General features: G+C 36.7%; 1 protein-coding gene across 1 annotated transcript in view; it reads right to left on the bottom strand.

Annotated features, from left to right (window-relative positions):
- Nucleotides 1-1,769: 1,769 nt before the first annotated feature.
- Nucleotides 1,770-14,922, bottom strand: part of LOC139141710 (transmembrane protein 117-like) — a 36,013-nt gene continuing 22,860 nt past the window's right edge. The window contains exons 2-7 of the mRNA XM_070711321.1: nt 12,515-12,841; nt 6,150-6,696; nt 4,641-4,876; nt 3,920-4,177; nt 2,968-3,091; nt 1,770-2,435 (exon numbers count right to left, since the gene is read on the bottom strand). Of these exons, the coding sequence (XP_070567422.1) occupies nt 1,918-2,435; nt 2,968-3,091; nt 3,920-4,177; nt 4,641-4,876; nt 6,150-6,696; nt 12,515-12,841 (2,010 nt within the window). The 3' untranslated portion in view covers nt 1,770-1,917. The remainder of the gene's footprint in view (nt 2,436-2,967; nt 3,092-3,919; nt 4,178-4,640; nt 4,877-6,149; nt 6,697-12,514; nt 12,842-14,922) is intronic.

Raw genomic sequence — 14,922 nt, 5'->3', positions numbered from 1 at the left:
TTATAATTTATGGTAATTTGCTGCAAGTTTTTATACGTTTGTCTTGACATACATCTGAAAATGAATTTGAATGGTTTTCACTGGTGGTTCACTTTTAGAGAGCCAGATGTCAAGTGTTTTGAGAAATGTCAGATTAGTCAAAATTATGGAAAAGAAGTCAAAACATTTGCGTAGGTTTTTTAAAGCAAACAATGTGCCCTGATGTCAGGAAAATATTCAAAGTAGCAGCAGAATGAAAAATTCACAAATTGCTGTAGTAATATAGCAATCTCTTGGAGAATAGGCAAGTCTGATATTTCATGCACTGCGTAAGACACAGTCATTGAATGAAAATTCTGGTGGAGCATTGAATCTAAACTGTTTAGATCTGCTCTAGTGGGTGATTTTTCAGGAAATAAAAAAATTTCTAAATTATAAATCAGCCTCTTGAAAGTTGATGTGTGTAAATCCTAAAAATAGTCATTTACAAGGTGGCTGGTAAAACTACACTGATACCGGTATATACTGTACTGTACAACACTAAATACCAATTCTACACAAACATTGTGCTCCAATATTTACAGTCATATGGTAGAATTTGCTATGAATGAACTCTAAACACTAGCTGTGTGATGGACGAACTTGATTCTACGTTTTGAAAGACAAGTTGGCAAGGTTGCTGACTGACTGAGAAGGTAAATTCACAGACTACCAGTACTATAGGCAGTATGGGCAATAAAGAAGTCACCACAATGTACTAGCAATGTCACTGAACACAGATCTCAATACTGGTAGAGCATAGAAATCAATACTGATAGAGCATAGAAATCAATACTGGTAGAGCATAGAAATCAATACTGGTAGAGCATAGAAATCAACACTGCTATGAAGGATTGTCACCAGTTTCAACTCTGTGTTGATTGGCTTCGGCTGACACTTCATGTCCCCAACACTGTGTGTGAGTGACTGTGATCTACATTGACAATCGCTGAATTTCATCATATACATTGATAGTTACATACCGGTACATGCATTGATCATTGATTCTGATAAATACAATAACCAATGTAGTGTCCATTCACTGTTGAGCACAAACTCATATATTCCAAAACTGTTGAAGATAGTTCAAACTTTGACAAAATATCTTGAAAGTATTTACAAATTATGAGGTATTGAAATTATTGCCCCAAATATCCAGCAAATCAAGTGAGTTGGTTCAATTCAAGGTGAATGCAAGGTCTGTGCAGCATTTATGTAAATTGATCAAATATCTCACAGCGTAACTGAACTAATACGGGGAAGAAGTTACAGAAGAATAAAAGAAAATGCAGCCTCTATATCAATTGATCCATATTGATCCATTGATCCATCAATTGATCCATCTTGATCCATTGATCCAGCAATTGATCCATCTTGACTTGGTGTGCGGTAGGACAACTTAATCTGAGCTGATTTGCCACTTTAAACTAACTGAGGTTAACTGAATGATAGGCATACAATATAAGGTACCCTTTGTGGGTCTATTGTGATATCTCATAGGGTCAAAGGGTGACCCCTCTCTGAGACCGCTACACCAAACACCTCTCCAGGACCAATAGACTTGACACCACTCTAAGACCAATAGACTTGACCCCATCCCACTCTCAGATCCAAATGCCACTTGGACCTGACTAGACCTGGACCCCTTTCTGAACCAATATCATGATGTTGCATTGTACCCCAGTCTGAACCTCAACTTTAATCAAACAATAACTAACAGGGAAATGAACAGACACACAGCTGTTTTATTTTTATCTATTTCTACTTCATCTCCTGCAACAGCTACAGATTTGGATCAACAGATTTTGTGCCTAAAGCTCATAAATTGGTAAATGCATGTTTCTTCCATGTATCAGTAATTCAGTGTAAGGTGACAAAATCATTATTATTAAGACATTCCTAAATTACTCCTTCGCCGACTTCTGCACCGTGGTTGGTGTGCCCTGCAGCTATGTTACGGTCCACATCCAGTGTTTTAACCGTTGTTAGTTTCACATTATCCTTCTTCTTCTTCTTCTTTCTCTTGAAAAGTCTTCCAGCATGTGGGTCATTGGGGTCAGGCTGAAATCTACCGTACCACCAGATGAACACACCAAAGACGACGAAAGTCGCGATGGATGGAACAAACGCCGTCGCTTTGATGACAAGGCTGAAGTCGTAATATCTTGAATTTGTGACCAAATCATCCTGGTAGTATGTCCTGTTTGTCAACGGATTGATGTTGTTTTTCCTCCAATCATAGGTCATCAGTGTTTCATTGTGTGTTAGCAAGGAAACATCATCCATGACCGTCACCACACGGCCTTCCATGTCAGTGTATTGTCCATAAGTGTAAGGGTCATAGAATATTTGATTCTTCCACATGTTGAGATCCAGAATCATCACCAGAAAGATAATGCCATAATTGAACCACTTTCCTGTGCAATGTCAGAAAAAATATTCATCCAAAGCTTGCATCAGTGAGCAGTTTTGTTTTGACCAAGTTCAAGTTGCAGAAAAAATCCTCTCATTGGAAAGTACATATACTGGGATGGAAATACACTGTGATGCCTACCGGTATATACGTGTAAAATAATCTTGACCTGTTAACATCACAAGACTGTTATACCGATATTTATGAAAACTTTTTGCACTCAGCCACCAGCTGGAATATAATTTGCTTTTTTTTTTGCAGCTACAACATGTATTGACTTTAATTGCAAATCTTTTGACTGTCAACTAAATTTTCCAAAGCACACGCTCTCCATTGACATAGCAGCTATGAATTATTGTCAACAGTTACTTTCCAAAATTGGCAGTTCTTTCAGAAATCTTGATTTCTGAAAAGCTGTTGTTGTTTCACAACTTTGGAAACCAGATAGATATTTGGTCTACCTGTGGTTTGCAGTAGGCAAAAGTCAAGCATAAGATAAATTTCTTGCAGAAAATTGTGAACAAAACATTGCTTACCTGTGATGTGGACTCGCCACTCTTCCCGTCTAAGACATGCTGGTAGCTCAAAATTAAACTGGGATGTATTCAAGCCTGGTAATTTGATATCAAAACTTGACTCAAAGTGTGGAAAGTCCCAATCCTATGAAAAACATTTGAAACAGTGGTACAATACTTCAATGGTTTTAAACTCTTTTTAAATTTCTTTGTACCAGTATGTAAAATCCTCTGAGATGTGCGGAAAGTAAACCATTATGGTATCTTAGACTCTCAGAAACGGGGTGTCTGACACAATGATGTGGTAGGGCTTGGTACTTGTGGCTCATGTCACAAGCCATCACTTCAAATCAAGTCATGTCTTTGGGGCAATGAAAGTGTCAACTACCGTATGTTAATTGTCCTTGTTTTACTGCTATATTCACAGTTCAAAGACATCACTGCAACAATAGCTTTGCAGTACAAGATATTTCAGTTGTATAGAACTACACAACTATCTGATTAGTCTCTATTGTATTGCATCTATGCATAGTTCAGTTGAATGTGCCTGTAAGCATAATTGTTTCATTCAAGAGAAAAAGTTCAATAGCAGTGTTCATTGTTCATGCATCAGCACTCAAACTTGCTACTCACTAATTTCCCAAACAAAACACAAGACAATGAATCCTCTCAGTGTGTGTATAGTCTATTTTCAGTGAACTAAATAATAAGAAATGAATTTGAGATTGCACACTGAATTTAATTGGACTTAAGGATCAAAAAAGTGGCGTCAAAACTTCTTGGAAATGACAAATTTGGATATACCTGTATATGGTAAAAGAGGAGAGTGTGTATATTGGTGCTATGTGTAGAGTATTGGCAGAAACTGTCTTTTTTATGGCTATCCAAGTAAAAATAGATACTGGTAGGTTAACTAATTCCTATAAAAGCAGACACTCATTGGTGAGAACATATGGATTTCTACGGTACATACCTGCATGACTATCAACAAATCCATAACAAGAATGAAGGAAGCCAGAAAAGCTCTGGATACTTCATTGGAGACCAGGAGATCTCTGTTGATTGTGTCCCAGTTGACCCAGTCAGTGGTGATAATCAGCACAACAATCAAGGTCATGATCAACCAGACCACCCAGAATAGAATGATACGTGTGTAGCCTCTTTTCCAGAATGCACGAAGTCTCACGGCCCAGCCTGGATACAGCTTGTCTTGTAGCATCATGTCAGTAACCTTGACGACAAAACAGAAATGGAAATACCATCAAGTGAGAAATTTTGAGTCATCCTATCTTCCTTTTCAGGCTAATGGGTAATCAACTCATCTCATTTCACTCAAGTTTTCCTCAAAGATGTTCTGTCAATACAAGTTTATTATAATAATTATGACAGAAATACTGCACATATGCATTTTTTCTATAAAATGTATATCTTTCAATCATTTTAAAGATTCTATGACAAAGAATAAATAAACAAGGTTCTTCATTGTAAAATGGCAACAGCATAAGCAAAATGGGACCAGACTAACCACATGGGCATATTCTACCAGGTGCACCAGAGTAGCTGCATATTGTACCGTATGTGCAATTTAATAGCTCTTGGATTAGCATGTCGCTGGTGACTGTGCGTATGGCGAGCTGGCATAACCTTTGAACTCTGAAAGGTCACAAGAGAGACATCTAGGGGATCAGTCTTACCATCCACGCTGTGACAAAATCACCCATCCATGTACCGCAGGCTGCAGCTTTCATGAAGGTGGAATTCTCAATGCCCATGTTGCTGGTTATCTTATACTCTTCAAGAGCATCGCCACCAATCAGGTACAGTGCATTCAACAGAAACGACACGATGAAGAGTACAAACAGGACGGTTAAAAACATCGTCATCCACGATCCCTGATCATCACGGAACATTCTGAGACGCATCACACGGCCTACAATGTAGTAAGAGGGGAAACATCAAACCTCCACAAGTCCACAACTTTACAAATAAGTTAACCCTTTGAGTGCCACAGACAATTTTTGTCACCTTCACAAATTGTAACCCAGACAATTTTTGTCACCTTCACAAATTGTAACCCAGACAATTTTTTTCTGATTTTTTCCAGAATTTTGATCAAAAACTGTAGCCAATAAAAAGTGATATCCATTCAGAGCAAAACTTTCAAAAAAATTACAAAAAACTTCATAAAAATTGCTAAAAATTTTGAACTAAAATTTTGGTGGGAAAAATTACAGCACTCAAAGGGTTAAACTATGTACACGCAGTATTTAAATATGTCTACATCAACTTCTGGTGATATTACAAACTGACATAATGCAACTTGTAAATTGTCACATGATTTTTCAATAGACAACTTTGTTAAGTTCTACAAAATAATTGTATCAATTGTATCAATTCTTATTTGTTATTAAGGTAGTAATTCTGTCTTGAAAATGAAAGATATAAACCCTTGCTAAAACTTGCCTCAATTAAATTTTTAACCATTCTGAGACTCTAAAAATAAAGGATAAAAGTCAGGGTTAACCATTTTTGGTACATTTGAAACAAATATATGCTATATTTTGTATATAAAATGGCTGCCATCCGTGTGGTAACTCTATGTGAAAACACAATTTTCAAACCGCAGAAATAATAAGAGGGTGAATATTAATTTACTCCAAGAGCTTCAAAATGAGCCCCTACACGTGGAAGATCAGAAAAGTATTGTAAAATTTGAGTCCAAATATCTGTCCCTAAGACTCATTCTACCATAACTCTAAGCGTGACAAGCAAACCATATAGCCATATCTGTAAACACCCCCCAGGGTAATACCAAATCGATTTCTGTTTTACTTTCTGTACTTTTTGAATGCGTAACATGGCCAGTGTGGGTGGAAGGACGGTAACAGGTATGCACACACTGTGCTTGTGGACATTCACCATACATCAATGAAATCTTGCAGACCAGTATGGTTACTCAATGTGTCTGGAAACACCAGCAGTATGATGCCCCACTTCATTCTATGCATGCACTGTGCTAGAAATTGCTACTGATGTAAGGTGAAGCGATTTGATGGTATTTGATGGTGAAAAATCACTCTTTCTTTGTACTACATATCCATTTTGGAAAACGAGACAAGACATCATATAAATTCTCAAATAATGCATTAAATTTTGCAGTCTGTCTGACTAGGAGGATAAGATATAAATGTAGAAAAACTTACCAAAAAGGAATCTGTGAACGACAAGTTTTCCAATGATCATTCCTACAACGATGCCAATCAACCATACTGCTACTTTGGCCAAACTCCATGCATTGGGCGGATAGAACCCAATGACCAGTGCGTACACATTACCAACCACCGGAATCTCACAGAATTTCCTGCTGTGAGCCACGGGATCTTCCGCAAAGATGAGAAAGTTGCAGAGAGTTACAAAATAGGCGACAAAAAGTCTCGCAAACGGATGTTGGAAATAGTAGCGGAAATCTTTCTTCATGTAGTAAGATATCTCACTCCAGATACTTTTACTATCTACTTCATCTTTACCAAGCCGCTTGGATTTACCAAAATCAACTTCATCAAAACCTAAGTTGTCATCCTCTTGTTCCAGCGACTGTAACTTTCGCCCACTTTTCTCTTCTAAGTTGATTTTGCTGATGGTGCTTGCAGAAACTCTTGAGTCAGACTTGCTGAGTTTTGATTTATCCACTGACACACTGTCTCTTTCTTTGATTTGGTCTTCATCTTTGACGATGACATTGGCAAGTTCCTGAGAAATGAGTCAATCACAATTTACAAGTTACTGAGGCATAGTAAATTTTCAAGTATCCATATATGACATACTGCAAGGGACAAATCAGCCGTGTACACATAAGAAACAGTAACAGCACTACACAACATCATGGTGGCACAGTGACTTGTGCTTAGCATGGCTATCCGACAGAAAATCAGTGATTGGCTACTGTGGATCACACACAAGTGACTGAATTCCTTGAACCCTAATTCACCACCATGGTCTGGCCCAAACCTATTGTTATCAACAGTGAGTGTGGACTGATTCACTGGGAATCAGGGGTGATAGGTAAAACTTTGCTACAGTAAAGGGTTATTTTTTTTGTGCAAGAAATAACTTGACAGTATCGATTGGTTGCAGTTTCATTAGCTTTAACTCAAAAGTTACTGGTAGGTTTGTTTGAAATGTTTGTATTTCTTTTCTTTAAATTATTTTAACATTTCATTTTCTACAATAACAAGATGGTATTGGGTAGAGCTTGAAACATTTTTGTTGCTTTTTTATCTACCATGCTTTGGGTGAAGCCATTGTCAGAAGTTATTACTTTTAAAGGTGTTTTGCACCTTGAAAATGAAAGACTTAACTTATACTCAAACTTTCCCCAAGCAAATTTCAACGATTCTCTTTCAAAATCAAGAATAAAAATTGAGCAAAAATTTCATTCTAGAGAAACAAACTACTCAATATTTACCAATATTTGAAATATCAAAATCATGACCATCCCTATGCCATTCTCGATGGGAAAATAAAATCCATTTTTCACAATACTAAGCTGCTGAAAATTTTGTTTACTCCATATGCGTCAAAATGAGCCACCACACATGGTAGACCAAATGAATACTGCTTTGTAAATGTTTGAGAGTCTGAATATCTATCCCTGACGTGCATTCTACCTTTAATAAAAAAAGCACAGATGAAATGCTGAGAAAACTTTGAACTATTGTCACAGTGCTGATGTGGTGGATTAGTGAAGAAAACTGTTGGTTACAAAAAGAAATTCAAATTTTGGAAAACCTGGTTTGAAAGTTACACCTACTGTATTGGTGCTGGTATGTCTGAATGATGTCATCTGTTTGGCAAAACAGAGTTTACTGATGAAAATTGACAGTAAAAATAAAAACAATGATGAAAAAGAAACAAATAGAACTCAGCTAAGAAACTCAACAGATGTTAAACCTTATCAACACAAGGACTGATTGACATAGTACCATTGTCAAACTTGTCACTCCATTCTTTTAAAGCTGTACATGCCTCAAAATTGAATGACTTCAACTTGTGCTAAAACTGTCTCCTCAGTGAAAGTTTACACCATTCTCTTTCAAAATCAAGAATAAAAATTAGGGATCGCTGCGCTAAGTTTTGTACCTGAGAAATAAATTACTAGACATTTACTGACATTTCAAATTCAAAAGGGGCGCTATCCCTGTGTGGGATAAATAAAGTTTTACAGTTTCGAAAAACTAAGACAATATTTTTTTACTCCATCAGCTTTAAAATGAGCCAAGACAACTGTTAGATCATAAAAGAATTGTAAAATTTGAGAGTCTGATTATCTGTCTCTGAGGCACATTCTACTGGAGGACACAAAAATTGAGGACAGATGTCTGTCATATGAGCAAATTTACTCTCTAAACTTCAAATTCTATGGAAAATGAGATCACAACACTTCAGAAATCCTTGTAATACCTAATTCAAACGCCAATTAAACGACTGAACAAACACGCCTTGACAATCACTTGAAAATTTTGCAAAGATCACAATGTTTGTTCCCCAGTTCATACAAACATATATCCTATCCCTAAGGTATCATTTCCTAATATTCCATTGTTAATTTGTACACTTGAACTTGCAGCCTAGCAGCAACATTCTTAATCACTGGGCTCTTAGTGTGTTTACAATATGATGGAACACTGTACCACAGCCTCACACCATGTTCATAGCTTGCCAGTGAAACTTTAACCGAAGATTACCATGGCAACACATTATCTGACAGAACAAGTAAGTATTAGGGGAGAACCATTTGATTTCTTGGGGAGGGGCTGGACGATTTTGGGGAAAAAATTTGTAGGCAAATGAAGATGAAGGAGATGAAGAAAATTGTTCGAGTAATGTCTAAATGTAAAGTAATGAGAGAAAATAGAAAACAAATGCCGCTACAGCCTTTTCCTCAAGCCCCCCCCCCCCCCTCCATCAAATGGTTCTCCCCTAATAATAATATTCTACTGGTATGTGTAAGGTAACACCCATGACATCAATCTTTAACTGGAAAACTAGTAAATCACAAAACAGTCAATGTCATATTGATAGATACATATTACTACTCCATCAAAATTTTACAATTTCACTTTAATATCCCATACACGGAATCAACAATAGAATACCGCCAGTGTGTGTGTGGAGCAATTATTTGCATCTAACAAAAGATGCTTGCAATGAGGATTAATTTCCATACTCGTCAGCTTTACTCTGTGAATTAATCCCACGGACATAAAACTATCCATTATATGCTGCGACATTATACACAATTTATTTCTCAGCATTTAGTTTGGCATTTTATATCATTACACAAAGGATACTTTGAAGACTTAATTGTTTACCAGGTGTAAATAAGAGAATTTCCTGAAAAAGATGTTAGCAGATCCACTGTGCAGATCCACTCTTTTCAATTGATGCTGACTGTCATTTTTTGAAAAGATCCATCTGGTAAAATTAGTACCAGTACTTGAGGGGAATTCATATTACTTTTCAAATTTTATGTTTTTACTTTATGGTGCAGAATTAATCAAATGAATATTTTCTATTGATTATAAATTGATCCATTATCATATTAAACAGGATGCAACACAATTATCATTACTGCTCACTTACAATTATCTAAATTACAATAATTTCAAACCATTAATCTACATAAATATTCAACTGTAATGACAGCTACAAATATTGATTCATGGTGATTATTGTATATAGTGGCTAAAGAAGAAAAGCAGTAAAACTGCTTTATCAGCGAAATTGCATACCAAAATCTACAATTAATTTATTATAATTTGTCACAGTAAACTTCAGCATACATAAAAGTTGATAATGAGATCTTACTAAATTGCTGATACAGATTACATACTTTATGTTTTGAATATAATAAAACTACTTCAAACATGACCTGGTAGCTACAGAATGTCAACTACATGAAGAACAAATACAGTGGCTACAGTGTGAGCTCTGATCTGTTTGTCATTGTACATGTAACAACAGCTGTGTGTAAACTCTCACCAATTATACAGTACATGTTATCAAACAAACACAATGGTGTTTACAGTGGCAAGTAGTTATTTAGTTTGTACATGCATGTTGTACAATGGATTGGCAACAGGTAGTATTCACTCAGAATCTGCCGCTGCCTAATTCCAATGTCTTTGGAAGCAAGCTACTTGGTATGGAAATCAATGATGAAGAAAAGAATTTGGGGTACAATATCCCATCATCAAATTTGTGACTATATTTGTAAGGTACATTGTTGACAATTTTTCCCGTAATATCACACTCCAGATTTGAACTGACCCAATAGTTCTGACAGTCAGAGTACAGCTACACACTTGAGAGGCTTAAATTTTTTTGTAACTAAGCTACCCTGTACCAATATAATAGTACAAATGAATTAACAAAATTACCATATTGGTTGAAGTGGAATTTCTACAGCTGAACAATTCAAATAAAAAAATTGAAACATATGGAATTTTTAATTTGCAAAGTTTCACCAACAAGTACTCTTCAAATCTGCAAATGAAAATGGAGACTAAAGTATGGTACATATACATGTTTACACGTAGCCAAGTGAAGTTTGTGTATCAGGTTTCCTTGTCATATTTATTCTTTGAAAATTTAATAAATCATCTCTAAAAATAAATTTTGTATCAGTACTTTTTGTTTCTGTTTGCTGTGAGTTGAAAGCTAGAGGAAAATGACAATGTATGTTCTATGTTTTTCTTTGGGAGGGAGCAAAGTTTGGTTTCTGATTAAGATTTGATGTATATATATGATTAAAAACGCACCAACTTACTTCAAATACTTTCACATATTTCAATGTGCTGTCATTTATTTTTACCAATGCAATAAGCAATTGTACAAATGGTGAAAATTTTGACAAGGAAGAATGAATTAGTAATATTTCTTTAGAATTGTCATGGAATCTGCTCAAAATTAAAGAACCTTCAGAATTTTTTCCTCTCTGCAAAATCAGTGAAAGTATTGTTTCATAGCATTGAATACATTTGTTGGAAGCAAATTATCATAACAGGATAGTTTCTGTCCTGTGACAATGATTCAACATGTAGTAGTCACCATGCATTCAATTATTGATGAACTGAAAAGGGGAAATTAACTGGTGTTTAGGTTATATAAAACATTTCTACTTCTTGATTTCATTCATCGAATATCACTCCTTTACGGAGATACGCATTTTCCCCCGGCACTTTGTAAAATTGATTACATACAATTGAATTAATGAAGTCAAGTTTGAAACTGACTTATCAACATTTGTGTGAATTCCACATTAGTTTCTGTCCTAGTATGCCTACACTGTACTACACTGTCATTATTTGTTATGAACACTCTTACAGTTTTTTATGGAACAACGCAGTTTGAACATAGAATGTGCTGCTGCTTGGTGTACCAATGTCAACAGTCGGATTGTTGAATTGAATTTGACATTGGTACACCAAGCAGTAGCACATTCTATGCTGAAACTGCGTTGTTTCCTGTACTTCATAATCAATTATACCCCAAAGAATTTACTGGATCTTGGTAAAAACTTTTATTTAAACTTTAATCCGCAATCATTGCTGTCTTGTCATACATTCTAAGAAATCAAGGCTATCTAATGTCTCCACTTGCCTTCTAAATAATATCCAAATGGTTTCATCTTACTCTCAAACATTTTCTTACTTACTTTGTATTTTTTTACATTTCTTGTGCAGTTGTTTTCTCAGTTAAATTTTCACTATTGTTAATTAACTCGATGCTTATTGTATCACAGTTATCATCAATGCACACTGTCTTCATGGTGGAAATTCTACTCCCAGTTGTCCATTACCATTGATGAAACACACTGACGTATTTCTACTTTGGACTGTCTTAACATCCTTAACACCCTATTACACTGTTTTGTCGTCTGGCCTTACAGAAATGTACATTCTCGGTGTGAGATAGCTAACTGATTATCCCAACGCGAAAGGGACGGGTTCCAAACGATGTTGGTAGGATAAATATGCATAATAAAGTAAATTGTATGCAGGTCAGGGCGGAGATCTGTCAACTTTACTGACACGGTCCATAGTTTCGATGTCACTGATGAAAGCTGTATGTTTCTAGTTCCATGTACTTTCGATGGCTTTGTCACGACAAACTCATTTAAAGGCACAATAGTGTGTTCCGTGTATGATAAACGATCTTAAAAAACTAATCAGCGATGTCACTATGACAACGGGTAGCATCTTGGCTGATTGTGATGCACCGACGACACGCTCCAGCAGGCGGCGAAATAAAACACGGGAAATTAGATTTCAAGGTATTTGTGATACAGTTGTCACTTCAAAACTTTGGAACAGTATTCAGGACTTAGAAATTACCTGTCAAGCGATGCAGTGATACTTTTTTCGCCAAATTTGAAAGAAGATCGAAATTGACAGCAAGAGCGGAAACACAAGCTCTGAAGAATTCTGCGTATGCAACGATCAACCGCCCTTCAAATGTCATGGTGTTTCCTTTTCACATATAAAGGGCAGACTAGTTAGACACTTACCTCTCCTTCGGGTATTCGTTTGATCCTGTTGTTTTGAGAGCTTACTTTCTCTGGAATATAGACTGGTTTGGTTGGATACGTGTTTTTGTTTTCACTAGTAGTAGTTGTAACTGAAGTAGTCGACGTCGTGGTTCCGCCCACCGGCAACGTCGACGCCGCCGATTCAGTTCGCGAAGTACTGTTTCGAACGTCCCGCGGTTTGTCATCCGCCGGATTGGTGACGTTTTGCATGGTAAGAAAGGAGTCATAAGCCTGGAAGAGTTCTCGCTTGCTGATCCTCTGGACAGCGCTATTCTGATGTTGATTATTAACACGCTCTCTCACCATCTACCGAACAGAGAACACGATAAGCGAAACTGAATTATTATTCAGACCCTTTAGCACAGTGTAAATTCTCAAAACAAGAAACGTCACGGAACGTCAACACAATGTATCCTGAGAGTCTGGTAACATAGAGGGAGTGACTATTAACCCTAGCCCAAACCCTAACTTGAGCTTAACCCTAACCCTAACCATCAGAAATACAATAAACAAACAACAAACAAACAAATTAATAAATAAACTACTCTCTATTGAAAAATATAAACAAAAGAGCTTTTCGCTGTTAGGCCTACTTTATTAAAAATAACAAATAAACAAACAAACACACACAAGCAAACACAGGCACACATAAAACAATGTGTAAGAGCCCCTGTGGTTGAATTGGGTAGGAAAAGTAAGCCAAAATTACCTTTGAAAGACTTTGTTTCAGATGTGATAGCAACGAAATAGATGAGTTTCATTATATTTATTATTCCCAGGTAAAAAGTTTATCACTGAACAAGTTTTATTGTTCAGGAAAGTGGAATAGATTACTCCACTTTAGTGTCACACAAAAGAAAACGGCCCTTAAAGGGTTACGGAGTATAATTATCTATACTCTATTCTTGACGAACACTGATTTGTGCTGACCCTCAATTAAGTAGCCTTCCCATTGTTAAACAGTTTGCTTATTGTTCAACTTGGATACTTTGTTGTCCTCTTAAAGTGTTCAGTTTTGTACTTTGTCCAATTTTGGAATGTACCATACTACACTCTCTGCTAGTGTGAGTTGAGTATAATAAAGATTGATTGATTGATTACATAGGTACCACAGGCACGGTTATACCCCAATACAAGGAATCCATGAGAAGCAAACACAATAAATAAATAAATAAGATTCAAGATGCTACGTCAGTGCCATTACTCACTGAACTACTCCGTAACTAGTGATACTATAGCTGTGGGTCCATAGCTGTGGTGTTTTCGGACGGGATTCCTGCCTTTTACGGGCTGGTTTGACTTTTTACGATTTTAACCCGTGGTGGCGGGGTTAAAATCGTAAAAAGTCAATTAAAACCAGCCCGTAAAAGGCAGGAATCCCGTCCGAAAACACCACAGCTATGGACCCACAGCTAGTGATACTAGTGATACTGGCGTCACATCTTAAATATGGTGCATGTGATTTTCAGCCGATTATTTCAATTCTTTCAATTTTCTCTTATTTTGGTGAGCAAAGAAAGTTCGGCGTGTTAACACTGCGTTATTCGATAGGCCGTACTGTACTGGTGTTACAGGTCTGGAGCAAATCGATGAGTACGTTATGATCGAGGTCAATATTCTTTTTGATTTTATGGTAGTGGATTCAGGTATGGTGTGAAGTTTGGGTCAAGAGCCGGTTCGTGATTTGAGTTACGTACCATAGCGATGAGAAATATTGTAACAAATCTTTACAAAAACATTTAGCAGTTGTTACGCTCAATGTTCACTGCACGTCAATGAACCTTCGCTAAAAACAATCCCCCGGGCCCCACCCCCTGCAGCTATAGCTTCACTTAGGGCCACGGCACAGGAGTTACGTGGACCGGGTATGTAGTTTGTAAAATCCCAGCATCATCTCGATGTCGTCTCTATGCCTTCGTCGAGATGCTAGACTAACGCAAGATGGGTTATTACATGTAGAATGTTTTGAAAAAAAAAATAATTTGGAGGGGAGAGCAACTTGGAAAGATAAACGCTGTCTGCAGTTGTTCACAATTAACCCACCTCCCTTCATTGCGAATTGAGTTCCCCGCGAAACCTTCTTGCATCGTTCGCTTTCTGTGTCTCCATTTTCAAATATTTGTCATTATTTGTTTGTTTGTTTGTTTGTTTGTTTACAAGCCCCTGCACGGAGAAAAAAATGCCATAGCTGAAACATGCATATAATTACATTATTTCAAATAAAGGAAAGCCAGAACACCACGCACACTCTGCCTGGACTGAAAACTATAAATTTGATTGTCTTGTTTGGCTTGTTTGTCGTTATTAACCGAATGAATCCATTGGTAAACAAACAGACAAACAACAAGAAAACTCCAGAGACGGTCTTTCTCTATGATGCATGCATG

This window comes from Ptychodera flava, chromosome 1 (assembly GCF_041260155.1).
Source record: "Ptychodera flava strain L36383 chromosome 1, AS_Pfla_20210202, whole genome shotgun sequence".
NCBI classification, from domain to species: domain Eukaryota; kingdom Metazoa; phylum Hemichordata; class Enteropneusta; family Ptychoderidae; genus Ptychodera; species Ptychodera flava.
The sequence above is the reverse complement of the archived record's forward strand: the minus strand, read 5'-3'. Positions and strand labels throughout refer to the sequence as shown.